The sequence below is a fragment of the Acomys minous genome (genome assembly GCF_964271855.1).
Source record: "Acomys minous genome assembly, chromosome: 10".
Taxonomy (NCBI): Eukaryota; Metazoa; Chordata; class Mammalia; order Rodentia; family Muridae; genus Acomys; species Acomys minous.
In genome coordinates, this window is record NC_140491.1 from 118,883,006 (window position 1) to 118,910,139 (window position 27,134).

General features: G+C 54.3%; 1 protein-coding gene across 6 annotated transcripts; it reads left to right on the forward strand.

Annotated features, from left to right (window-relative positions):
- Positions 1-784: 784 nt before the first annotated feature.
- TNKS1BP1 (tankyrase 1 binding protein 1) lies at positions 785-26,926 on the forward strand. 6 transcript variants are annotated; one of them, XM_084797720.1, is made up of 12 exons: positions 785-925; positions 3,721-3,829; positions 4,823-5,459; positions 7,561-7,630; positions 11,510-12,868; positions 15,013-17,132; positions 23,606-23,975; positions 24,229-24,379; positions 24,494-24,630; positions 25,361-25,518; positions 25,799-25,869; positions 26,489-26,926. In XM_084797720.1, the coding sequence occupies exons 2-11, from the start codon at positions 3,736-3,738 to the stop codon at positions 25,857-25,859; spliced, it is 5,157 nt and encodes a 1,718-aa protein (XP_084653846.1). In that variant the 5' UTR covers positions 785-925; positions 3,721-3,735; the 3' UTR covers positions 25,860-25,869; positions 26,489-26,926. The 6 variants fall into 6 exon arrangements, with proteins under 6 accessions (XP_084653846.1, XP_084653845.1, XP_084653850.1 ...); XM_084797719.1 differs by having other exon boundaries at positions 797-925; positions 3,718-3,829; XM_084797724.1 differs by lacking the exon at positions 785-925 and adding an exon at positions 962-1,020.
- Positions 26,927-27,134: the final 208 nt, after the last annotated feature.

The following is a 27,134-nucleotide window of genomic DNA, read 5'->3' on the forward strand; positions in this document are numbered from 1 at the left end:
TTCATCGTTGTCTTTGGAGCTTGCCACCTGAATGTCAAGAAATGAGTGCTGATCTGATTAGGAAGCCTCTCACAGTTCGACTCCATTACCTCCCCCCACCTGTGTGTGTGTGTGTGTGTGTGTGTGTGTGTGTGTGTGTGTCTGAGCTCCATTCTTAATCACCTTAGGAGTCAAGGGACTTACAAGGCTTGAGATAATAGAGTGAGGATCAACTCTCCTGTCTGGTGTCGGGAGTGGAAACCTGAGTCAAGATGATGGCTGAGGATCAGTTTGTGAAGTTTATAAGTGTGAGAAGATTCTGAGAAGGGGGAGCTACAAAATTTTGTGTTTGGGAACTGTATCCAAAAGATCTTAAAGGAGACATAACGCGAGGGGGGGGAAAGCTACCCCACTTCTCACAGTGGCTCGAAATCTGAATTTATCCACGTGGGGTGGCCACGTCCTTTGCTCTCTCAGGAAGACTCAGGTGTAACAGGAAGCCTCTTGAGTCCGCCAACGGTTTCCTTCGTGCGGCCCGCGCTCTATGGTGCTGTAATCAGTGCCGGCTCAGGGAAAGCTGTCCAGGGCGGTTTCCTCTCTAGGCAGTCATCTCGCTGGCACTGGGGTAAAATTGCGTCAGTTTCGCCTAAGTCTGACTCAGGACCGGCCCCTCTTTCACAAGGTCATGAATAATTATGTGGGACCTGTGCTTGTTTGCATACTGTGCGCCGGACTCCGCTTCGGCTTCTCTTCCCACTCCCGTTTTTTTTTTTTTGCTACGTGAATATTCATGAGCGACATGGAGGCGTGGTCCTGGGCGGAGCTAGGGGAGGGGCCCCGGGGCTTGCACTGGCTCGGTCCCGCGGTGACGGTGGTGGCGGCGGCGGCGGCAGCGGTCACCGGCGTCGGGGTGCCTAGTAGAACAGAGCCGGTCCCGGCGGAGCGCGTGAGTGCGCGGCGGCCGGAGGGGGGCGGGGTCTGGGGATGAGGGCAGAGAGAAGGGCAAGGAAAGAACCCGGCGCCTAGCAGCTGGAACCTCAGGTTGGGGCGGCGGCGGCGGCGGCGGTGGCCGGGGTTTGGGGGGGGGGTCATCAGGAAAGTTTGCGAGGGCCTGGGGCGCTGGGGACGCTCGGGCGCTGCGGAGCGGGCGCGTGTGTGCGGGGGTGGAGGGCGCCCGTGCCGGCAGCCAGAAGAAAGGGGGAGAGGCGAGGGTGGGGTGGGGCGGGGCCGGGGGCGGGAGGAGCTGCTTGAGGGACCCCCCCTCCTCCTGCCTCTGCCCTCACCAGCCCCCTTCCCTGGCTTTCCACGGCACGCCCCCAGCCACCCCATGCCTCCCCCACCGCGTCCTCAGTGCCAGTCCTCGGTGTGTTCCTTCCCGGGCTGCTTGGCATCTCTCGCTGCCCTCGGCTGCTGCCGCCTCCTCCTCCTCCACCCTGGGCTGCTCCTCCTCTTCTGCTGGCCGCTTGGTGTCCGTAAGCTCCCCACGGAGGCCCTCCAAACGGCCCCTTGCCCTGGGCTGTTCCGTCTTCCTATTGGTCCCCCTCTTCCAACACTTATCCCTCCAGACTGCACTAGCCGCACATCCAGCCAGAGACCTTTGGGGAAGACCCTGCCTGCCCTCAGGCCCCTCTGGGTGTCTGTCCATGGCTGGGGCTACCTAGGTCCTTCCCATCCTTTGGGGGCAACCTCTACTCCCAGGGCTGCCTGGCTTCCCTGGACCACTAAGGGTGGGGAGTTCTCGAGGCACTGCGATTCTGCAGCTTCCGGCCATGGCCTTGGTTACCTGGGGCTCCTGGCTGGGGCCTGTCTACTGTAGCCACCTCCCCCGTTGGGAACCTGTTTTCCTCTCTGCAGCTCCTTGTAACCGCAGAGGTGTTCATCCAGCCCCCAGGTGAGAGGGTCTTTCAGTTCTGGACTAGTTTTTCTCCATTTCCAACCACCCACACCATATCCCTTGTAATAATGCTCAAGGACAAGGAAACAATCTTGTGTATTTTTAATTTTATTTTGTTCTGTCATCCCTCCGCCCTCGTGAGTTATTCTCCCACGCACGAGGGACACAGCCGGCGATATTTGGCTGATCAGCTGATTGGCATTGACAGTGTTAACGCCCATACATACCCTCCTCGAAATCAGCTGGGACAGGGTCAAGGGGACGGGCAATATCTTTTGCAAAGACTAGGCACCGCAGGGGTTTTAGAATTGAGGACTGTCTTCTCAGAACAGCTGGAGTGGGAGGGGGAACGTTGAGGTGCACCCCTGTGAGGCTTGGATTGCCCTCCAGGGCTGTGTGCTTTCCATGTGTCTGGCAGCTTCTCCCTTGCTTTTGAACTGGAGGGGCTGTGCTCTCTATTAACCAGGCTGCAGAGCCTGAGGGGGTCTTGTGGGTGGGAGGGTGCTTCAAGCAGCCAGGGTGGGAACTGAGGGGGTGGAGTGCCTGAAGAACCGGCAGCAGTGGTGACTTGAGGTTGTGGGGGGGGGGGGAGGTGGGTGTCATGTAGGAATGCAGCCTCGGGTAGGGGGAGAGGTAGGGATGGTTACCAAGGATGTTAGTTTGGCGACACACTGAATGTAGCCACATTAATAACGGCCAACTGTTACTTATCGCTCCCGTGCTTGCTATTTTGCATGCATTTGTCTGGCTTGAATCTCAGGTCTTGATACCCCGTGTTTTTCAAATAGGGAACCAGCCTTAGAGAAGTGGTCGCACAGCTCTAAAGTGATGTAGACCCCTCTAGCTGTTAAATCTTACAACACCAAGTCCAGAAGCCCCCCTCACAGGCTACTACCATATGGCTGTCATCTGGTTTAATTTGTTCTGACCCTTCAAAACTCCTGTAGGCCCTTCTCCAGGCTGGTGATGCACACACATTCCCATGTCACAGGCTGTCCTGGAAGGGGGGAAACCCCGGGAAGTTTTCCTCCAAGTCAAACCCCCTACCCCCAAGTAATCAAGCCCAGTCGGTTCTCCCTGCCCATCCTGGGCCGGCTCCTCCTTCCCCTTGGCTAGGCCCTGGAAATCCAGTGGGAGGCCATTGCTATGGTAACAGGACTAGGCCCTGGCTTTACCTCATCAAATTCCATGCTGAAGCCAAAACGATTGAGAAATTAAAGGGGAGAAAAAAAATGTATTCCAGATGTTTACTTTTTATTTCGTATTTCCCCGTGTTTGGATGACACAGCTTCGAGGGAGTGAGCAGGGGGGAGCAGGGATGTGGAGGAGAATGGAGCAGGGGGTTAGGGAGCCACTCCCAGCCATAGAGGGAGGGAGGCAAATGGGAAGAGGGGGCCGGCTGTGGGGCGGAGCCCCAGGTTGGGGAGGAGCGGGTTTTTCCCGTCTCCGTGAGGTGATTCCTGAGACTGGAGACTTTCCGGCCTTCTTGCCCTGCTCAGGGTGGATATCTCTGGTGGGGCTGCCTGACCCACGAGGGGTACCTCGGGAACTGTAAGTAGGGTACCACAGGAAGGAGCTCGGAGGTGGTGTGGGTGGAGGTGGCTCCCCGATGCTCCAGATCTTTGGAGTTCGAGGCCAAGAGTTCGAGAGCTGTGTCAAGAGTTGAGGATGTGGCTGTGGGGACCTCCCCGGCCTCCTCCTGCAGTTCTCTCTTCCTGTCCCACACAGCCTGGGTTGGAAATAGACTTCCTTGGCTAAGCTGTTGCCTCGGCCAGCTCTCCCTTCTCCTTTCCTGGGTCTTCAGCCACCCGTGTGTTTACCCGGCTGGCTTCCCATTTCTCAAGCAGGGTCTGCCGCATGTGATGAAAGTATCCACTCTCCGGGAGAGCACAGCCATGGCTTCCCCACTGCCCCAGGAGAGGGAGGAGGAGCTGGCGCCTGTTGGCCCGGAGCCAGGTACCAATGGGTGATGGGTGTAGGGTGGGGCTGGTGACTGGGAGGAGGGTGTGGAGGGTAGAGGCTGCACCTCTATTCTGTCCTGGCAGGTAGCTGAGTGACAGTTGTGTTGAGGTGAGAGGCCGCAGAGTGTGGAATTCATGCTGAAAGGCCTCGGTGCCTGGTGCCCAGTGCCCTGTGAGAGTGAGGTGTTCCTCCAGCAGGTGTGGAAGCAGAGTCTTTGGAAAGGAGGCACTGAGGTGCAGAGGGAGAAACGGAGTGCGTTTCCTTCTCCGTGTCTAGACTTTTTTTAATGCTCAGCTGAATGAGTGGGTGACACAAGGCTCGATTATAGAAGGGTTGTGGCTGTGAGTAATTTCCAAGGTCTTTTACTTGGCATTAGAATTCCTTATATAGAAGGCAGGTTTCTGGCCTTTTTGTTTTTCCTTTCCTCCTTCCTGTGGCAGATTTACCTCTGTTTGACATAGGTCAGTGGTAAGTTTGCATTCCTGATAACAAACTGAATGGCACAGAGGAGGTGACCCAGAGGTGAACAAGAGGAGGGGCCGCGGGAGATGCGGCTCAACTAGGATGAAAAGTTCACTCTGGGAATCTGGTACCTGGAACTGTATAAAGGAGTAGGGTCCCTAGGCTGAGCACTTGGTGGCGCCAGGCAGATGAATATTGTCGGTTGCTTGTTCAAATCATTTGATAGGAACATGTGCTAGGTTTAAAAAATAGAATGCTAGAGAAATAAGGTGCCACGGCACCCATGAATAACTTCAGGTTTTTAAGAAGGTAACTAGTGGACACTTAGGAGTTTGTAGAAGGTAGGCTATGTAGTAGAGATGTGAAAAAAAAAAATCAAGGACGGCCTCAAGGAGTAAGCAGTACTGACTTGCAAGATGGGATCCAAAATTGGAGGGTTGGAGATTTGGTGCAGCAGCAGGAGTCACAAGAATTCATGTCTCATGGTTCTTCAGACAGTCCCTAATGAACCCTTCCTTTTGACAGGTGACCCTCGGGCCAAGCCCCCCATCAAGCCCAAGCCCTCAGCCTTGCCCAGCAAGCCAGCTCTGCCTGCCAAGCCCAGCCTTTTGGTGCCTGTTGGGCCTCGGCCTCCTCGGGGTCCCCTGGCTGAGCTGCCTTCTGCCCGGAAGATGAACATGCTGGCGGGACCTCAGCCCTATGGTGTCAGCAAGCGTCCCCTCCCATTCACACCAAGGCCTACAAGTGAGGCACTGGCTGGAGGAGAAGTTCCCCAAGAGGCTGGGAAAGAAGACTTGCCCCCTTTGACACCTCCAGCTCGGTGTGCTGCCCTGGGAGGTGTGCGGAAGGCCCCTGCCCCATTCCGTCCCTCCTCTGAGCGGTTTGCAGCCAGTACAGTAGAAGAGATTTTGGCCAAGATGGAGCAGCCTCGCAAGGAGGTCCCTGCCAGCCCTGACCGCCTCTGGGGCTCCCGCCTCACTTTTAACCATGATGGGAGCTCTCGATATGGCCCTAGGGCCTATGGTGTCCCTGGACCCAGAGAGGAGGATGATAAGACCCCTGCCAGAAGATGGTCCCAGGAGGGGACAGCCAAGGAGGGGACAGCCAAGGGCACACTTCCTGCAGAGTGCCAGCAAGAACATAGCAAGACCCCTGAGGAGAGGTAAGGGCTAAGAGGTTGCATATTTCCTTGAAATCTTGAAGAGGCTAGGGAGCAAGAGGGCTTCAGTTTAGGCTGTCTCCTCCACTGTTAGGTTACTTATGTAAGCACAGGCAAACCCAGGTTAATTCCCAAAGCATCTCTGTAGCAAATTGCGGTGTTAGTCCTGTGTGTGTTTGTGTGTGTGTAGGGTGCTGGGGATTGAACCCTGGACCTTGCACATGCTAGGCAGGTGCTTTAGCACTGAGCTACATCCCCTGCCTACTGTAATTCTCTTTAGAGAGTTGGTACATGGTATTCTAGAGCATCCTAGTGTTCCGTAGACTAGTTTGTAGCCCATTGATTAAGTGTCCTTGCTCTTTGGAAGAAGGGACTGTAAGGTCCACTTTAGAGACTGGAAAATCAGGGCTCCAAAGTGACTTCCTATAGCCTCTCAGTTTGAAACTAGATGTGTTTGATTCTAAAACCTGTGATCTTTTTTCCTTCTTCTCGTTAAGTTATTTATTCACTTTATATCCAGATCTCAGATCTCAGCCCCCTCCCTTCTCTCCTCCTGGCTTCACTCTTTCCACCCTCTTCCCCTTCTCCCCCTTTCCTTCTCCTCAGAAAAGGGGACTTCCCCTCCCCATACCAACCCACCCTGGTACATCAAGTCTCATCAGGACTAAGTGCATCCTCTTCCTCTGAGGCCACCAAACAAGGCAGCCTAGCTAGGGGAAAGTGGTCCAAAAGCAGGCAACAGAGTCAGAGACAGCCCCTACTGCACTTGCTAAGGGACCCTCATGCAGACCAAGCTGTCCATCAGCTACCTATGTGGAGGGGCCTAGGTCCATCCAGTCTACGTGTGGTCTTGGGCTGGAGGTCCAGTCTCTGCGATGCAACCTGTGATCTTAACTGCTAGGTCACGTGTGGCAGAGCACCATGCCGAAGGGAGGGCTAGGGAGGGGGGAGGGGTGCCTTGGACTCTATAGAATACAGTCTTAGCCTGTGAGGAGTACGGTAGGCTTCCGCTAATTTCTGCATAGAGTGCTTCTGTCTGGAGACACTTTCCCAGATGCACTGCTTACCCATAGCTGGCCTGCGTGTGAGGGAAGGCCGGCTGGGAGCTGCTCCTTGGGATAGTGGGCACAGGGCCTGGAGGGAGGTGAGGGATTTGGCTACCCAGGGCTTTAGGGCAAGAGAGCACCAGCATGAAGCTTGCATAGTTAGGCCCAGTGGTTGCCTTCTCTCTCCCACTGCCGGAGGACAGGCCTGTTGTGTGGTATGGCCTGAAACTGAAGACCCTGCCTTGCCCTGCCCTGCCCTGCCCTGCCCTGCCCCGCCCCGCCCTACCCTACCCTACCCTCTAGCCTGCCCTTTTCTCACCTGAAAACACCTGGTGGTTTTGCTGAGAAGTTAACCTTTGCATACCCAAGCCCAGGGCTGCTTACTGGGAGGCTGTGCTGCTTCTCAGCCTAGATCCCTCCATCCATCCATGAAAGAGTCAGTCTTGGAAAATCATCCCCCTCCTACACCCGCCTTGCCCCATCCTACAGGAAATATCAGCAGGGCTGCTGGGACCAGCTACAAGCTGGCTAGAGAAGAGCTTTAACCCCTCAGGGACTTGGGGAGGAAGACCTTGTCTTCGTGGGAAACTCAGGGATCTGGACACACATGAGCTGTTTATATAGAGAGTGGGAATTTAACCCTGTGTGTATAGGAAGGGAGTGGGAGCTATGACCTGGGCGTTTGATTTGTGGGTACCACCTCGCTTCCGTAGCCCTAGTGCTCCCAGGCCAAGCTCAGGGATACGTCCTAGAGTGAGTGTTAAAATTGCTTGTGGGATAACTTCCCCCTCCTTTTGCTATTTTGTGATAGACTTCAACTTTTTTGTTGTTGTTGGTTTGAGACAAGGTTTCTCTGTGTAGAGCCCGGGCTGTCCTGGAACTCACTTTGCAGGCCAGGCTCAAACTCACAGAGATCCACCTGCCTCTGCCTCCATAGGGCTGGGATTAGAGGCCTGTGCCACTTTGCCCTTCCAGTTTAACTCTGACTTTATTTATTTATTTATTTATTTATTTATTTATTTATTTTTACTTCTCCCTTCTGTCTCTCTTCCTCTCAGGAGCCTAACTTCCAGCCTGGCAATGAACGGGGACCTGGCTAAGCTGGCTAGCTCTGAACCACCTACCGATGTGAGTTGCCTTCATGTGGTGAGCACAGCTGTGGTAAAGTAGAGCTGGGGCGTCATCTGAGATCATCTCCTATCCTCTGAGTGTCTAGATGGGGAAATTCAGGCCTGTGGACTTGCCCAGGATCTGGCTTCTAAAACTCAGATTTTTTGTTGTTGTTGATTTTTTAAAGACAGGGTTTCTCTGTGTAGCCTTGGCTATCTTAGACTGGCCTTGTAGACCAGGCTGGCCTTGAACTCACAGTGATCTGCCTCCCTCTGCCTTCCCAGTGCTAGGTTTTAAAGCATGGGCCACCACGCCCAGCAAGACTCAGATTTAAAAAACAAAACAAAAACCTCCAGGACAGTGTCCCTGGTCACTAGTTAGGTGGCTAAGTATCGCTGAACATGAGGATTAGGAGCAATGCTTATACTCTAGCACTGAGCAAGGCCCTGCTGTGTGCTGCTGGCCGTGTCCTAGGAATGTTAGCCAATTTAGGCCTTTTGGGAACTCTAGCTAGTAGGCTTCGCCAGCCCCTTTGGAGGATGCCAGGGCCCAGGCTAAGTAGCTCACTTGGCCTGAGGCAGGACCTGATGTCTCTGACTGTGGAATTCTCCCTGGCTACACTTCTGAACTACTTCTGAGTTCAGAAAGAGGGGACGGTCTGGGTTTCCCGTTCATTCCCTCATCTCTCTGATGGAGCCCAATTTTCTGAGCAAACTATGTCAAAAATAGCCCTTGGTTGGAGAGCCATTCAGCTAGAGGCTGTCCCAAGTGCCCTGGAATAGTCACGTGAGTCTGTGTGTGTATGCTAGGCGTTGAGATGTCAGAGGAAAATATGCGCTGTGTCTGTAAGGACCTCACTTTCCAGAGGCAGGCAGGCAGGCAGGCACTAAGATAGACATCCTGTAAATTGGCAGATGCACAGATGCATGCTGCGAGAACTGGGAAGGCCACATGCTGGGTGAGGTTAATGGGGAGTCCTTACTACGAGTGGTGTGGTGCCTGAGGAACAGCATTCTTGGCAGAGGGCTCAGCGTGTGCAGAGGCAAGGAAGCCAAGAGGTCTGGGGGTGCAGTGAGAGGTGAACTAGGTGGTGGTGAGGATTGAACGGCAGGCCTACGAGATGGTACAGAGGCTTGGAGGCCTCTGTGGAATTTGGCTTGAGCAAGGAGAAGGTTTGAAGGCAAAAGATGTGGTATCTGACAGCTTTCGTGGTCAGGGGACGGACCTCTTGCTTCCTAGGTGAAGAAAGGCTTGCAGGGGATGTCAGACTAGCAGCAGGGATCAAAAGGATTGTTACCTGATCCAAGTGACAGATGATAATGGCTTAGACCCTAGAGGCAGCCATTGCGGATCTGGATTGAATCTGTAGGTGAGAAAGAGGGGACATACAGAGTCTCTTCTGCGGAAGAAAGCGGACAGCATGCAGGATCATGGAATACTCCCAGGGCCCTTGGCCTTAGCAACTGGAGCGGTGAGGCTCCCACTTACCAAAAGGGGGATGTTAAAAGCCAAAGCGTAGCTGGGAGCCATATGAGGAGTTTGCTTTGGAGTTTGTTGAGTTCACGATGCTCTTTAGACATCCACATGGAAATGCCAATTGGATGATTGCTAGAGTGTGACATTTAGGGGAAGTGAGTGTGTTGGAGGGGAAATCTTGGGAAGTTGTCAGTGTAGAGATGGTGGCCGAGACAGACTCGGGTCTGCAGGGGAGTAGGGGGTACACACGCTGCAGGGAAGAGGCCGCAAGCACAGCAGTGGAGACAGGGAGAACAGCTCTAGAGCCTGGCCCAGCCAAGCAGCCTCTGGGACTGCAGGAGTGTGCCAGCGGCTGCCAGGACCTTAAGTTGGGCTGCCGCCTCCGGTTAGCATCAATTGGACTTAGCTGCAGGGAGGTCCTCAGTGACCTTGGCAAATAGGTGCAGGGTGTGAAGGAGAAAGCCTGATTGGGTTGAGCCTGTAAGAGGTGGGGCAGGCGGAGCTGTGTGTAGTGAAGGGAACCAAGACTTTGAAGGAAACAAATGGTAGCTAGAGAGAGATGTGGGACCAGCATGATTTCTTTTCTTTTCTTTCTTTCTTTTTTTTTTTCTGTTTCTCTCTCTCATTTTCTGTTAAGACAGAAGAAAGTAGAGCAGTTGGTGTACTGTGGGAGTGATCCAGTAGGTGAATCGGGAGAGAGAAGAGGAGTTGGCCTTAGCCTGGAGCAAGGACAGTGCCTGATCACAGAAAGGGAGCCCTGCCTTAGGCTCCTGGTGATGGAAAGTGCGCAGTTCTCAGGGAACAGGAAGCAAGGCCATCAGCTTCGAGAGGGTGGGGAGGAGGTGTTGGACGTTTGAGGAGAGACTTGTAAATATGTCATCTGTGGAGTGAACGGAGAGTGTGCGAGCGAGCGTGTGCGAGCGAGCGTGTGTGTGCAGTAGTTGCGGCTCCGGAGTGCAGCGAGTACCAGTTGTAGATCAGTGATGAATCTGAAGGAAGACCACGCTGTGTGTTTTTCTCCAGCGACGTCTGGCAGCCCAGGTTCTGGGGCCGGCAGAGAGAGCTGCATTCAAGCAGCTTAGAACAGCACTGAGCAGAGTGGGGGTGTGGAGAGCTGTGTACAAGGCAGCTGTTGATGGTGGTAAAAGGGAACTGAGGGTTAGGAAGGGAGCCGGAGCTGTGAAAAGGAAGTGAGGTGACTGACCTCGCCTCCCAGAGGGGTTGAAGAATGAGAGAGTTGGGAACATAAAAAGAACGAGCAGGACAAATAGGAAATGGGATGGGCTGGTGACAGACTTGAAGTTTAGACTGGGGGCAGTGGTGATAGAGTTACTGGGGAGGACTGGGGCTAAGCGCTTGACCTCAGAAGAATGCAAGGCACTGAACCAAAGGATGCTGGGATTGTAAAGCCAAGGCTTTCAGTGATCCTCGGGATACTGTTTTCAAGGAATAATTGTTTTTCTGGAGGCTGACAAGGGGCGGGGGATAGGGCATTCAGGTACGTGTTTGGAAACCAGATTATTGGGGAGAAGAAGAATAGGGCTGCGGTGGGGGGACTGGAGGAAAGGTAGAATTCTTTCCCCCATCCAGATGATGAGGCAGTGGCTAGGGGTCATGACCTCAAGTGGTGGGGTACAGAAGTTGGGGCAAGTGTCAGTATAATTTGTTCAGTATAATAAGCAGTGTAGTATGGGAGAAACAAGGGCCTGGTGCCACCTCTGCCTCCTTCCTTTTCCTGATGTCATCTTTTCTCTCTGCTCCCAGTAACCATAGCAGCATTTTTTTTTTTTAATTTTTATTTTTGTATACCCGGGGCCCATGTGCACAAGTCTAACTCTGAGGTGGATGCTGGCATCAGCACAGGAGTACAGGTGGGAACCCGAGGCCCCACGAGACCCTGTGGGAATGAGCCGTTCGGCTTATGGGAGGCAGGACCGGGATCACTAGAAGCCGTGCGCTTTTCATGGCTTCCGTCATTCTTTGCCACCATGCTTCCTTGGGTAGTACTGAGACCTGTGGGTGTGCAGAGCAGAGGATGGGACGCCATCCCTCCACTTGATGATGCTCTTAGAAGATGCTGTGGGCTTGGAATGACCTCACGGTCCTCTGGGGCAAGCCCCTTTCCCTTCCCTTCCTGTATATCCAGATGGTCAGGTTTCCCCCTTTCTTCTTCTATGTGTAAGGCATGTGTTGTTTGCCCCCTAACTGTAGGTCTCCTGGAGGAGACCCTTAGGTCAGCCTTGGGTTGGGGATTGAGCCACTGAGACAGTGAGAATGCTGCCAAATGAATAAAGCTGGGTACCTTTTCTGGGGTGATGACCTGGTGGAGAAGCCCTACGTGAGTTCACCTCCCAAGCCCTTCCCCCTGTGAGCTTGGACCCAGCCGGGAAGTGAGTGACGACTCTTGACCTTTCTCTGCAGGTCTCCAAGACCCGGGTCACCTCGAGTCCAGACCCCATTTCAGAGCATGGAGTCTCTTCCAGCCCAGTCCTCCCTGCTAAGGTCTCTGTTCCAGCCTCAGAGTATCCCCAGCTTTCAAGCCACCAGAGTTCTCCTTGCCAGTCTCAGTTCTCAGAAGTCCTGAGTCCTGCAGCTCCTGAGGCTTCCATCTGTCCCGCTGTGACTCCCGCATCCCCTAGTGCAGCCTTGCCTGATGAGCATCCTTGTCATCCCCCTAGCTCAGGGCTACCTGCTGAGGTAGCCCCAGAAACCCTCAGACCCAACAGCTCTTCTGTGGAGACAGTCTCAGGGCACCACAGCGCAGGGCAGCCCCCGGTCCTCTTGCCTCAAGCCCCGATTGAGGGCGCTGAGTTGCCAGACCTTATGCGAACATTCCCTTGTGGGGAGGAGGCCGCAGCTAGGGGTCACGTGGAACCCCGGCCCAGCAGCCTGGCTCAGCGCCGGTTCTCAGAAGGGGTGCTTCAGCCACCTAGCCAGGACCAAGGGAAGCTAGGAGGCTCACTGGCTGCTCTGCCCCAAGATCAGGGGAGCCAGTCCACTCTAGATCGTCCCTTTGGAAGTGGGACGGAGTCTAACTGGAGCTTGTCACAGTCATTCGAGTGGACCTTTCCCACAAGGCCCTCGGGTCTAGGTGTATGGCGGCTGGATTCCCCACCCCCATCTCCCATCACAGAAGCCAGCGAGGCTGCTGAGGCTGCTGAGGCTGGCAGTTGGGCTCCCTCTGACAGGGAAGAAGGAGTGCCCCACCTGGGACCAGGTACCCCATCAGCTCCAGAGAGCCTAGGAAGGCCTATTTCTGGGGTTCAGGGAAATGACCCAGGTATCTCCCTAGCCCAGAGAGATGGAGGAAAGAGTCAGGCTCAGTCCCCAGCTGGCCTTCCCTCTACTGTTGAGGGGCCATCCGGAACACCCTTACTGCAGGCAGAGGAGAGCTATGAGGACCAGGAGCCACTGGCAGGGCAGGAGTCCCCTATTACTTTGGTCACCAAGGAGGCAGCCCTGCCGGTGCTAGAGCCAGTACTGGGACAGCAGCAGCCCACACCCCCTGACCAGCCCTGCATCCTCTTTGTTGATGTACCTGATCCTGGGCAGGCATTGCCTATTGAGGAAGAGGTGGTGACCTTAGGTTGGGCAGAGACCACCCTGCCCCAGGCAGAGGCTCAGGAACCCTGTCAGCTGTCCCCTGAGCCTGCGGGCCCTGAAAGCAGTTCTCGCTGGCTGGACGATCTCTTGGCGTCACCACCACCCAACTCAGGCAGTGCAAGGCGAGCAGCCGGACCTGAGCTAAAGGATATGCCGTCACCGAGCTCCTGCTCCGAGGTAAGGTGGGCGCGGGCATAGGGCATCAGGGCTAGGCTTTGGGTGGGCTTCTTTCTTTGAACATGGACACCATAGAGTTCAAGGCAGCTGTGCACCCACACCTCATATCTCTGTAGTTGCTAGCAGAGCTGCATAGGGTTGGTGCTTAGGGTTTAGCTGTTTGAGTTCTAGTCCTGACACCAGCATTCACTAGTTGAGCAGTCTTGGGAGTGAACCTTAATTGTAAGCTTTGTCCTTTCAAAGAGGGGTGTGTGTATGCACGTGTGTGTGTGTGTGTGGTGTGCATGCTTATGTGTATACACATATAGGCTAGAACAACCTCAGGCATCTCTGTCTACCTTATGACTGTCCTGTGTTCTCACTGTACCTTTAGCTCACCCATTTACCTAAACTAGCCGGCCAATGAGCACTAGGGCTCCTCCTGCCTCTGCCTCCCCATCACAGCGATTATCGACACATGCCAAATTCTACTAAACCTGAGCTCTGCCGCCTGTGCTGCAAGCACTTTCCTTATTTAGCCATCTTCCCAGCCAATGAAATGGAGAAAGCTTTGCCTCTTGCCAAGTAGTCAACCTGTTACTGCTGGGAGTATTATGCAAGGCAAAGTTGGGTAGAGTTGGAGGGCCTGGGTTCATCTGCTAGTGTAGGTACGCCACCTGGGCTCAGCTGGCTCTACTAATTTTTTGCCCGGGTGTAACCTCGAGCCAGATACTTTCTGCCTCAGTTTCTGTGCCTGTAAAGTGGTGATGACTGGGATAGGCTGTAGCTCTGAGAGTGAGAGGGTTAAATGTGTTAGGACATGTGAAAGCACTGAGGACTGGCTGGGCTCGTTATAAATGCTTTGTAAGTGTTGGCTTTTACGACTGGAAATACCGTTGAGTTCAAGATCTGTTTGGTAGACCAGCAGCTGAAGCCCAGAGGAAGAGGTGCCTTGTGCAGAGTTACCCAGGGAGTTGGTAACTGGGCCTAAGCCAGGACAGTTGTGGGCTCTATGCCCTTTCTCCTACCAGACTGCCTCTGCATTTAAGGGCTAGGATCCAGGTGGCTTTTGAGACATATTTTTCAGTCCTGGATTGGATAGGTTGAGGGTGGAGCTGGAGGCAAGGAGGAACTCCCCCAACCCCTGCCCCCCCCCCCAACTCCAGGCCCTCTGGAGTTTGGAGAAGGAGGAGGAGGGAGGAGGAGGAAGGGGTTAACACCACACTGACTCCTGAAGTAGGTGTGTCTGTCCCAGGATGTGGGTGACTCAATTGGCTTCTGGGCGGGGCTGCCAGGACTGCAGCTGCTCCCGGAGCTGGGGAGCAAGGCCGGGACAGGCAGGAGCCAGAGCCGTCAGACAGGTCCTGGCTAGGGGAGCAGCCCAGCCCAGGCCTGGTACCTGGCTTACCCAGCAGCCCCAGGGTGGTCAGTGGGGAGGTGGGGGGGGGCACATGGCCTGGCCTGGGGAGAGGGAAGCCAGCATGTCTGTCCTGGAACGGCTACTGGCCAACGCGGCACTGCGGGACGAGGCTGGCAGGCTCCGAAGCCCTGAGACCCAAGCCCGCCCTCCCTCTGGCTCTGGGGTGAGTCAGGGAAAGTTGGGTGGGGGTGCAGGGATCCTTGTGCCCTGACTTTTCCTGAGCTAGCTGAGGGTGGAGTCTTCCTGGGGGAGGCTGGACAGAGGGAAAGAAGCTGAGTGCTGTGAGGGCTGGAAGAGCTCAGGGTGGCGTCGGTACCTTGGCTTGCAAGCTAAGTTGTAAGTCAGGTGCCCCCTCCTCCCAGTCCAGTGTTTAGGCCTCTGCTTCAGGCAGGATTTCTCCTGGCAACTAGCCAGATATTGCCCAAGGGCTGTAAACATGACCACAGGACTGTCCAACCGAGTGTCCATGTGTGCCAGGCTGTTTAAATGGCTCTTGATTGACCCTTTCACAAAGCTCCCTTATAATAGGAATTACCTGTCTAAGAATGATGATCTTTAGGCCCAGAGTAGTTAAGTGATTTGCTCAAGGTCACACAGCATTCTTCTGCCAAAGTGGGGCTCTGACACAGTAGGTAGCCACCATTCTCCATTTGGAATGGCTGCCACCTCGGTTAACTCTAAGCATTCTTCCCTCCCTTCCCCCCTTCCCCCCTCCTCCTTCTTTATTTCTTCTGCTGTTTCCCAGGGACTCCTTGGCTGGTCCCAGAAAGACCTGCAGAGTGAATTTGGGGTTGCAGCAGACTCACATCCCAGCAGTTTTGGTCCTTCAAGCTGGTCTCAAGATGCTTCTCAGGACTACAGCGTTGGAGGCCGGAGCCCTGGTAGAGACCCAGGTCTTGGGAAAAAAGACTGGATCAGCAAGTGTGGGCAAGGGTCTGGAGAGGGCAGCAGTAGGGAGTGGGTCAGCAGATGCAGCCTTGGCCAAGAGGCGATAGTGGTCAGCAGCGGCCACGATGACAGTGAAGCGCCTGTCCGTGAGTGGGCAGCAGGAAAGCCAGCCCAGCTTGGCACTCGAGGTCTGGAGGCCGATGCACAGGAGTGGGAATTTGGCAAGAGGGACTCCCAGGGCACTTACTCCAACTGTGACAAGGAGCTCCAGGCCCAGGAGTTTGGGAAGCGAGATCCCTTGGGTTCTTTCAGCGCCCGAGATGCAAGCCTTCAAGACTGGGAGTTCGGGAAGAGATCATCCCTGAACATCAGCCAGGATGCAGGTGAGAAGAGTCAAGAATTGGGGATGAGGGACCTCTCCGGTGGCTATGACAGCCAGGACACTGGAGAGCAGGACCGGGAGTTCGAGAAGCGAGATTCTTTACCCGACACCCACGGCAGCCAAGCCACAGCCCGGCAGGACCAGGAGTTTGGCAAGAGTGCTTGGTTACAGGATTACAGTGGCAGCGGCTCAAGGCTCAGCTCACAGGAGAGAGGATTCGGGACACGAACCCTGAGCTCCGGGTTCAGCCCCGAGGAGGCTCAGCAGCAGGATGAGGAGTTTGAGAAGAAGACACCAAGTGGTGAAGACAGGTTTCGCGAAGCTAGCAGGTGTGTGGGCCAACCAGAGGCTGGAGACGCTGGGGGCCTGTTGAGCCCTAGTACGCCCAAGCTGCCAGATGGAGCCGCTAGGCGGAAAGACCAGGGCAACTGGCAAGATGGTGACTCCAGCCAGGAGATCACAGGGCTGCAGGGGAGAGTGCAGGCAGGAAGTCAGAGCCCTACCAACATCAGCTTGGAAGACAAACAGATAGGACAGCGAGGCTGGGCTGGGGAGTTCAGCTTTGGAGTCACAGCCCAGCCAGGGTCAGCATTTAGTCCCGGGCAGCAAGACTGGAACAGGGACTTGTGCGTGGAGGGCACTGAGAACAGCTATCAGTTTGGCATCATTGGCGACGACAGATTGAGTATTACCTGCGTCAGCCCTTCCAGGAAGATGGGAGGTGGCCACTTTGTGCCTCCTGGAGAGACAAAGGCTGAGGCTGTGGACTGGACTGACCAGCTAGGTCTCAGGAACTTGGAAGTGTCTAGCTGTGTGAGTTCTGGAGGCTCAAGCGAGGCTAGAGAGAATGTTGTGGGACGAATGGGCTGGACAGACAGCCTGGGCTTGAACAATGGAGATCTCGCCAGCCGTTTGGGAACTGGAGGTTCTGAGGAGCCCAGGGGGATGGGAGCTGGGGAAAGGGACTGGACTTCCGATGTGGAGGCGAGAAGCAGAGATTTGCCAGGGCAGGGAGAAGTAGGAGGGAACATCCAAGCCAGAGAAAGCGGGGTGGGGCAGCCCGACTGGTCAGGTGTGGAGGCTGGAGAGTTCCTTAAGTCAAGAGAGCGTGGAGTTGGACAGGCAGATTGGACACCTGATCTCGGATTGAGAAACATGGCCCCAGAGGCAGGCTGTAGCCCTGGAGAGCCCAGGGAACTTGGGGTGGGTCAGGTAGACTGGGGTGACAATCTAGGTCTGAGGAACCTGGAGGTGCCCTGTGACCTGGAGTCAGGAGGGTCACGGGGCCGTGGAGTCGGGCAGACGGAGTGGGCCCAGGACTTGGGACTCCGGGACCTCAGGCTCTGTGGGGCCCCACGTGAAGTCAGGGAGTGCGGGGTGGGGAAGGTGGGCCCCGACCTGGAGCTCGAGCCTAAAAGCAATGGCAGTTTGTCCCCTGGTTTGGAGACTGAAGACCCCTTGGAAGCCAGGGAGCTGGGGGTTGGGGAGACAAGTGGGCCAGAGACACAGGGCGAAGACAGCTCCCCACCTTCCTTGGAGACTCACTCTGAAGACACCGGGATGGACACAGGAGAGGCGCCCAGCGTGGGAGCCAGGTAAGGCTCCTCTGTCTTGGGGCTTCGAGGGACTGTGTGATCTCTGAGGAGGGAAAGCCAGCTTTCCCTGTGGATTTGTGTTCAGAGAATGGAGCCCTTTAGGGCTGGCAATGTTCAATTCCACAGTTTATACTTTGTGTTGAACTTTGAATCAATCACAAGACCTAGATGAGTTCTTTTCTAGAGGATGAACATAAAATTTGAGGCACCCTTTGGCCACTCGTGCCTTCCCAATGACCGAGTTATGAGTGTCTAGGGAAAGTGGAATCTGCCACATCTTTGGTGATTTCTGGTGAGTTGTGCGTGCGTGCATGTATGTACAAGTACACAAGTGTGTGCAGACACACACACAAGCTTCTGTGTGTGGAATGACTGTCATTCCTGTCGCTGTCAATCTTTTGGGGGACAGTTCTCTGACTACTCTGAAACTTGCCAAGTAGGCTAGGTTGGCAGGTCAGTGAGCCCTGCCCAGGCGTCACCCCATTTCTGCCTCCCCAGTGCTGGGATTACAAGCACACAGCACTGTGTCCGGTGTGTGGGATCTGGGGATTGTACTCAAGTGTTCATAGTTGCAAGGAAAACACTTTGCCAAATGAGGTATCTTCCTAGTCCATTTTCTGGTGAGTTCTGGAGGCCTCAAGCTCTGACGCTCAATGATCTGCTGGGACACTTACAGAGGCAGTGCAGGGCAGCCCTGTCTGTGTGGTTTTGGCCCAGGTTACCACAGCCCATATTATAGTGGGTGGTGACCTCGGTTGTCTGGCCAAGGGGTTGGGAGCTGGGTGATCTAACCTGCTCTGTCTCAGAGCCTAGAAGAGCAGTGATGTAGGAATCTGAACTTGTGGGGAGCCAAGGCCCAGCCCTGTGTTCGTGACCCCCAACCCCAAGCAAACTTTCCGTTCTCTCTTTTTTGTTGTTGTTGTTCTTCTTTTTTAAAAAAAGATTTATTCATTATTATGTATGCATTCCAGAAGAGGGCATCAGATCTCATTATAAATGGTTGTGAGCCACCATGTGGTTGCTGGGAATTGAACTCATGACCTCTGGAAGAACAGCCAGTGCTGTTAACCACTGAGCCACCTCTCCAGCCCTCTTTCTTGTTCTTTTCCTTGTTTATTTATTGGGGGAGGAGGGGACAGGGTCTCTTTATGTGGCCCTGGCTGACCTTGAACTCACTATGTATGCCAGAATGGCCTCAAGTTCAGAGAGATCAGCTTGCTTCTGCTTCCTGAGTGCTGGGATTTGGGTGTGCTGCTTGGGCAAGAGAAGTTTTCACGGGGTCCAGGCTGGTAAGAACCAGCCAGGCTGTCTTAGCGGATGCTCTGAGAGCAATTCGGGTGACTTCACACCTGTGGAAAGGGTATGGAAAGGCCATTGCCTCTCTTTCCTTAACATTTTCATCCACTGAGATTTGGTTTTGGTTTTCCTGCCTTTTTCAGTCCCAAGAGTGGGCGCTTCCCACCAGGCATGTGGGAAGGGAGGGAGAGGGAGGTGTGGGTGGGGGCTGTTCTGAGCGGAAGGCACAGATGGTGGCGGGAGGAGAGCAGGAGGGACCAGGAAGGCGCTGGGGAGGCTCTGGGTGGGGGTTGAGGGAGACATTTGGCATGGAGGTGGACGAGGGCGAGAGCATAGGGTTAGGAAGGGAGTTCTCAGGCCGCTTGGTGATGAGAGGAGTGGTAGGGGATGGCGGAGGTTGCAGCTGTCTGCGAATGTGCAGATCTGAATGCTGGGGGGTGCTTTCCTGCGGGCCTGGACTGGCTGCTGGGCTCGGAGCTTCCGTGTTACCAGCTAACCTGGGAGGCCCAGGGAGCACACACAGGCACAAGGGAGCACAGGTACAAGGGAGCACAGGTACAAGGGAGCACAGGCACAAGGGAGCACAGGTACAAGGGAGCACAGACACAAGGGAGCACAGGCACAAGGGAGCACAGGCACAAGGGAGCACAGGCACAAGGGAGCACAGGCACAAGGGAGCACAGGCACAAGGGAGCACAGGCACAAGGGAGCACAGGCACAAGGGAGCACAGGCACAAGGGAGCACAGGCACAAGGGAGCACAGGCACAAGGGAGCACAGGCACAAGGGACGCAGGTTCTACGTGCTTGTTCTCATTGTACTTCCTGGGACTCGGCCCGCTTGGCCGAGTGCTCAGCTGTGTGGATCTTCACGGCTGCCCTGTGTAGTAGGGCAGGGGTTTTGATCCTGTTCTCCTATCAGGCTGAGAGATGGTGTGACCTGCCTATGGCCACAGAGGATAGATACACTATACCCTTCTGACTTCCTTCTGTCATCCACTTTCAGGTGTGACCACTGTATTCAAAACAGATTACTAAAGAGTGGGGCTCTGCCCTCTGCCCCACTGGGGATGGTTCTTGAGGAGGAGGAGAAGGAGTGGCATCCTCTTCCGTTATTTAGGATGAGGGAGGAGGCTCCTTGCAGACTGACCAGGACAGTGACAGCAGGAGGATGGCTTTGATGGTGAGGCTTCTTGAGCCTCCACACCCCAAAGCACCCATGCTTTTTGGGACATGCTACCACGATCCAACAAGTGTTGTCACCAGAGCTTAGAGTTTTAGCCCAAACGCAGGCAGCTGAGCCTCATTGTTTCTTCCACAGCTGGAAGGAAACCATTGTTTGGGAGGGCCTGTGTGGACGGCACGTTTTTCTAACACATGCCCTAAAGGAAGCCATGTTTGGAAAGAGCTGTGTACTCTGTGGCCAAGCATGGGACTCTGTTTCTAATACCTTATCTAGGACTTATCTAGGCGGAGCAGAGTTTTCCAGACTCACCTGACTAAGGTCAGTCTGGTGAGCTAGTGCTAGGAGTGTCTGACATGGGGAAATTAATACAGTCTGGAACGCTTATCTTTCAAGAAAAGTTTGGAGATTTCCTTTGTGTCAGGAAGTCCTTGAGAATGGGTCCGAGCACTCTGGCTTGGGGCTAGGCCTCCTTCTCTGCCCTCCTCTGTGACCTCAGGCAAGTGACCTGATGCAGTGGCCTTGTCATCTCAGGACCCATGTCCTCATATGTAAGTTGAGGCTCCAGGCTCTCTTGGGGATTTTCATGAGGAAGGCTAACACACGCACAGTGGTGAATACAAACCTGCCTCTCCCGTGGTAATTGCTTAAAACAAAACCAAGCAAACAACCAAACAACAACAACAAACCTAGCCACCTGTGTTTGTATCTGTTTTGCAAGTGTGGGCGTGAAGTGTCCATAAAGGGAGGCCCCTCGGAGACATCTTTGTTGCTGTCCTTCTGTTGAGCAGATACATTATGGGTTGGACCTCAGGCAGGAATAGCTACGGCAAACTAGCGTGGAGGTGGGTGGTGTGGGGCAGAGCTTGAGTGGCTACTCTGGAACTAGGGCGATCCATGGCATCCTGGTGAGCGCCAGAGCTGCGGCAGGATCCTCATTTTCTGGTTTCTTGGTCATTCCTTGCTCTTGCCCTTTGGACCCATAATACTCCAAGAAAACTCAAAGATCATTGAGTCCAGCCACCTCATTTCCGGGATGGTGAAATGGGGGGCCCTGAGCGGGGAGTAGGATTTACACAAGTTCCCACTGCTTATGACGGTGAGTCCCTTTCTGTTTCGGTGGGGCTTAACTTTGTTGTCCTTTCTGAGTGCCCCGGTGTTTTTCTCTGGCATCAAAGCCAAGAAAGATGCATCACCCCAGTTCTGGTGCCCTGCGTTCTAGGTCTCAGAGCCTTAAACACCTGGACATGTTGCAGATATGTCCCTGGTACTTGCATCAGAAATAGTGGTGGAGGGTAGCGGTGGGCGGTTTGGGTGGTGGCCCAGGATGAGGGTGCGTGTGGAAGGGTTGGGTGAAGCATCCCTTCAGGCCAGGAATGGCTGTTCAGAACGAGGACCATCGTAACAATTCACGTCTATCTCTATTATAAGCTAGTAAGCCCAGTGATGTTCTGGACTTTTATGACTCCCACTTAACAGGTGATGAAACAGAGGCTTGGACTGAGCATGTGACTCTGGGCCAAGGCTGGCATGGGTGCAGGGCAGAGCACATGTCTCAGTAGGCCTAGCAGGCTCAGCACCCAGGTTCCTGTCCTTCCTGTCCTGCCAGGAAGTCCTTTGTGGACGCCCTGGGCTCTCAGTAAGGGACGCTTCTCAGATGCAGAAGGCAGAGGCCCTTGGGTGGGTGTGCACTGCTTTTTCCACGGCTGCATGTTCCACACCACTCCTAGAGCCTGCTCAGCAGAGTCCCTAACTGCCTTTCTCTGCCTTCTCAGTTGGTTCAGATCCCCTCAGCTGCCTTGTCCAGGCTGGGCGGGGTGGGGTACCTTGCTGTCATCTGGTTGCCACCTCCTTGACTCTGAGCTGACTTTAGGGTGAGCTGGCTTTGGCTCCTGTCCAGGTCTGCTCTTGAGTCCTCTGCCTTGATGTACTGTAGCCTCTGCCACCTCATCCCTCCCCCTCTCCCTCCTATGCTGCTTTCATTTCCATCTGTCAGCAGCTTATGGAAGCACAGACTGACACATTTTTTTTCCCTGTCCCCGTCTCATCTTCCTGCTCAGGACTGACTCACCTGCATGATTCTTTCTACAGTATCACTGGCTACTCAGCAGCCTAGCTTCCAGGCTCATTGTCTGATAGCTTTCATTACCCCTGAGTGTGTTAGGGTGCGGCTGTGTGCTGTGTGTGTGGGGGGGTGGTGGTGGTGGTGCGGGAGCATGTTTTAGGGAGGGCAGCTGGACGTGGCGTAGGTGGTGCTGTCCTGGTGTCTGTGCCTTGCTCTGGAGGAGCACTGGGCAGAGGATACTTTGCTGTGCCGAAGTCCAAGGTGACCCTACCTGCCACTCAGCAAACGTTTGTGTGGTCTCATCTTTGGGTCAGGAATGCTGGGGCCACAAAGACAAAAAAAGAGCCTGCCTTTGCCCTTGAGGAGTTCCCACAGGCAGTGGAGACAGACACACAGGCTTGAAGGTGCTTGGAACTGTAGGTGAGGGCTGGTCTAGGTTGGAGTCTGTAGCTCTCAGGCCTGAAGGGTTGTGTGAGCTCAGAAGGAACGGATGGGCCACTCTCTGGCTTGTCCCAGGAGGTGTGGCCATCCAGGCAGATGCTCCCGAGTGGAGCTTGAACCACAGAAACTTAGGGCAGCAGTAGCAGTGCTATTCCTGGGAATGTCTGCGTGCTGGATCCTATGCTGTCAGGCTTAGCTTTTTATTCTCCTGCCCTGGTGACTGCGGAGGAGCACCGGGTGTTTACAGGGGAAGAGACTCATGCAAGGGCATGGGTACAGGTACCATTCCTAACTCAAAAATCCAAAACCCCAAATCTGAAACTTTTTTGTTTTTATTTTTCAAGACATAGTTTCTCTGTGTAACCTTGGCTGTCCTGGATATGCTTTATAGGCAAGGCTGGCCTCGAACTTACAGAGATTTGCCTGCCTCTGCCTCCCCAAGTGCTGGGATTACAGGCGGGCTACTGCACCTGGCTAAATCTGAAACTTTTAAAAACCGTTTTCTTTAGATTTACATATTCTTTAATTTTATGCGTATGGGTGGTTTGCCTTCATGTATAGCTGGGTACCGTGTCTGTGCGAGCCAGAAGCCGGATGCCTTGGAACTAGAGTTACAAATGCCCGTTGGCTGTCCTGTGGTGCTGGGAATGGAACCTTGGGTTCCCTGGAAGAGCTTTCAGTAATCTTAGCCACTGAGTCATCTCTCCAGCCCTGTAAAATCTGAAACTTTTTGAGCACAGCATGATATTATACAGAAATCCATACATGGCATCCATGGCAAGTCACAAAGTGCAGGTAAACCAAAATTACCATAAACTGACCGTAAATCTGCATGATTAAGGTCAGTATGAGACTCAAAGGAAGTTTTTCTTCAGGTTTTGTTATCCAGATAGCTCCTTATGGGCTAGGGAGATAGCTCAGTCAGGAAAGTGCCTGCAGACCTGAGTTTGGCCCCAGAAGACAATAGAAAGGCTAGATGTGGTAGTGTGAACCGTTGTATCTTAGTGCCAGGGAGGCAGAGACAGGGTGGTCTCTGGGACTTCCTGGCCTGCCTGCTTTACTTACTCGGTGAAAGTTCCAGGCCAGTGAGAAATCCTTTCAAAAGAAAAATAGAGCAGCGCAGGTAAAAGTGCTTACTGTCAGTATTTGACTGTCCGAGTTTGATCTTTGGGACCCACATGGTAGAAGAAGAGAAATGGCTCCTAAAAGTTGTCCTTGGAGACAGACATGCTGACACAGACGCAGGCAGGCAGGCACACACATAAACACACACTGACAAAGAGATCTTGTGTTATCAAATATTTCAAACCTTGGAAAAGTCCAGACTCAGGCAATTTGGTAACGGATACCCAGCCTGTAGTATGTGGACCCGGACTTTCCAAGCAACCAAGTAGGTGTAGCCCTGTCTCTGTGTGGCTTACGCTTCAGGGAAGAGAAATGTGGTCTCATTTAAAGGAAAATGACTGGTTTCTCGCCTATCCCTTTTGCAGCCCCAGCAGGTGCCTGGCTCGCTCTCCACCTTCTGGCTCCCAGAACCTTCTGGAGGGGACAGTGGCAGCCAGCATCTCTAAGGCAACCTCACAAAGGGAATCAGTAGCTTTTGGACTCAGGGTTGTGTTGGAGGAAGAAGGAGCTGCTGCAGGCGCTGGCCAAGGGGAGCCCCAGGAGTCCAGCGGAGACCCTCTGCCGTCCTCGAGGCCTCAGCCCGATGGTGAAGCTAGCCAGGGAGATGAGGTGGATGGCAGCTGGAGTCTTACAGGGGAGCCTAGGCAGGAGGAGCAGGGGTCAGCCCCGCCCCCCAGGCGGCCTCCCCGAGGACCCCTGCCCAGCTGCCCCAGCGAGGACTTCTCCTTCATAGAGGTCAGTAGAGGGTGAACGTATGCTGTGGTGGATGAGCAGTGGGGGAAGGGTCAGGATATGTGGGTGTGGGTCAAACCCCAATCTCAGAGCTTTTCTGAGCAGTCAAGGGAGATAGACACAGTTTGTGGGTACCTCCAGGCAACAAGAAACTGCAGCAGCCATCAACTCCTGGGGGTGATGTTGAGGTGCTCCTCTGGGGTGGAGCTGGACCATGGCTGGGCAACAGCAGTGGTGGTGGTGGTGTTTTGAGCAGGACACCGAGATCCTCGATAGTGCCATGTATCGGAGTCGTGCCAGCCTAGGACGTAAGCGGGGCCACCGGGCCCCAGCCATCCGGCCTGGGGGCACCCTGGGCCTGTCAGAGACAGCAGACTCGGATACTCGGCTGTTCCAAGATTCAACAGGTATGATCAGTGTAGTAACTGAATGGAGTCTGTGTCAGTGTCTGGCCGTGTGTGGGCAAGGGTGGCGTCTGGCACGATGCTCAGGTTGTGATAACCTTCCCCTGACATTTGCAGAGCCAAGGTCTTCCCGGGTGCCATCTTCAGATGAGGAGGTGGTAGAGGAGCCTCAGAGCCGCCGGACACGGATGTCCTTGGGCACCAAAGGGCTGAAAGTCAACCTCTTTCCTGGCCTGAGCCCATCAGCCTTGAAGGTACCATCTGATCTTTCTGCACACACACTCTCCAGCCATCTGGCTTGCCAGCCTTGCACCCAGCATTTCTATTTATCCTTCATCCATCCACCCATCCACCCATCCATACTTCCATCCATCCATCCATCCATCCATCCATCCATCCCCGCAAGTCTCTTCTCCCATCTTTTTTCTTATTGTGCTGAGGAGGGTTCTGTAAGGTCCCCTTGCTCCTTGCTCAACTCTGTGCAGTGTGCCAGGTTCGATGGAAGAAAGACTACCGTGTTCGTTCACCTCAGAGCTTCCAGGGTACTGGGTGGGGGTTGGGCATAGCTTATGCCCATGAGTAGCTCTGGTGAAGGCGTGTAAAAGGGTAGTACAGCCATGGGCTGGGCTGTTCAGCAGAAGGAGTTATTTCCTGACAGTGACTGAGAATGGGAGGTGGCCTGGGCAGGGTTTCTTGTAAGCAGTTTCTCTTAGCCTTGAGGTAGGTGCACAGGAGTTGCCTCTGGGGTGGGGACAGACAAGTGAAAACATAGGTGTGGGAAGTCACCACACTTGGTTCAGCCTATCTTACTGAATTTTGTTCCTCTAGTAATCTTTGCAGTGTGTTCCAGATGAGGCGATCAGCTCTGCGAGAGGCAGGTCTCTATAGAGGAACCCAGGCCTGGCTCAGGGGACTGCACCCTCTTGGTAAAGGCCTGGCCTTCTCAGTCTTGCTGCTTGTCCATCTTCCACCTGTGTCTCCCAGGCCAAGCTTCGCTCCCGGAACCGCTCAGCCGAGGAGGGGGAGGTGACAGAGAGCAAATCAAGCCAGAAGGAGTCTTCCGTCCAGCGTTCGAAGTCCTGCAAGGTCCCAGGGCTAGGGAAACCCCTCACGTTACCCCCGAAGCCAGAAAAATCCTCAGGGTAAGTAACTAAGCTCTAGGTATTCCCTGAACCTCAGGTATTATCCTCACAAGGGGAAACTCAATTTCCAGAAGTAGAAAACTGAGCTTGAGAGGAAGTTGAGTTGCTTCACGTTAAATGGGCGATTGGGGGGTTGGGGGGTAGGGTAGGAAGTGGGGTGGGGTATCCAGGTCTGCCCCTGTACCCCAAGCTGCCTCTTCTGATGGGAGGGTAGGTAGTCTCACCTTGTTCAGTTTCTTTAAACTTTGCTTTTGTGACCTTTGCACTTTGCACTTTTCAGGTCAGAAGGATCATCACCCAACTGGCTGCAAGCCCTGAAGCTAAAGAAGAAAAAGATCTGACCAGGCTCCAAGATAAGGCTGTGCTCCTGGGAGGTAAGGCTGTGCTCCTGGGAGGTAAGGCTGTGCTCCTGGGAGGTAAGGCTGTGCTCCTGGGAGGTAAGGCTGTGCTCCTGGGAGGTAAGGCTGTGCTTCTGGGAGGTAAGGCTGTGCTCCTGGGAGGTAAGGCTGTGCTTCTGGGAGGTAAGGCTGTGCTCCTGGGAGGTAAGGCTGTGCTTCTGGGAGGTAAGGCTGTGCTCCTGGGCTGAGGTGAAAGTAGGGCCTGGTGTGCAGACCTCGGGAGGCCCTGTCCTTAGCTCTCCTGCTCCTGTGAGAGGCTAGAAGGTGACGGTCAGGCGATGTTTGCTGCCTTGGCTCCATGGAGGCTGGGGTGTGTCCTGGGCCTGACGAGGGGTGCGGGGAGGGACTTCCATCCCAGCCTGTGTCCTGTGTGCTGGGACAGTCCTCCAGGTGCCGCGCTTGACCCCAGTGTGGTCAGCTAGCCTGTGAGTTTAGAACTTCTAACTTGAGGTCCTAGCAGGGACTTCCTCAGCACTGGGCTCCCATGATGGAGGGAACAGGGTGGCCACAGGGCAGAGGAAGCAGGAGCCCTGTCTCTTCCCTGACCTTTGTCCTCCCTCCCACCCAATCGCAGGTCCTTCTCATCTGGCAGTCTCAGGCAGTGCCATTCCTGTGGGGTCCCCACGTAAGGAGACAGCTGGAACCCGCCAAGGCTCCGACTGCAGCCTCCTGCCCCCTCCCCTTCTGAGGAGTGTCTGGGAGGCACATTTATGCACTTTGTATCGCCGTCCCAACTTCTCCCATGCCTCCCTCCCCGCCCGATTCCCTTACCTAGTGGTGGGAGCTTCTGGCCTTTCCCTTCCTCTCTTCCCTTCACCCTCTTTGCTTCCTTCCTCCCTTGGGTTTTCTTTTGATACCAATTTATAGCATTTTTATAAAAGCCTTTGATTTTTGTAATGGGTGAGGCCCCACCCCAAGCCCCGCCCCAGGCCTCCCTCTGTCCCGCTAGGTGCCCCACAGAGACCAATGACATTTTACCACTTGAAACAATGAATAAAGTTTTTTGGGAATTGGTGTTGTCCTGGAGTGGTGTGTGAAGGGGACTTGTGTTCTCACTTTCTGGGTCAGCATTTGGGAAATATTACTTTTCCTCTGTGTTAGTTTAGCCATCCATTTCTGTGACAAGACGCTTGCACAAACACCCCAGTGGAAAGATGGTTTACTTTGTGACATGGTTTCTTTCCATCGAGGTGGCTTGGGCAGGACAGAACAGAGACA

What these genes read in the sequence shown, in the direction of transcription:
- TNKS1BP1 (XM_084797720.1), top strand. Translation starts at nt 3,736, where the DNA reads ATGAAAGTATCCACTCTCCGGGAGAGCACAGCCATGGCTTCCCCACTG. An exon ending in GCCTGTTGGCCCGGAGCCAG is followed by an intron (nt 3,830 to 4,822) that starts GTACCAATGGGT and finishes TCCTTTTGACAG; the next exon opens with GTGACCCTCGGGCCAAGCCC. An exon ending in GCTGTTCCAAGATTCAACAG is followed by an intron (nt 24,380 to 24,493) that starts GTATGATCAGTG and finishes TGACATTTGCAG; the next exon opens with AGCCAAGGTCTTCCCGGGTG.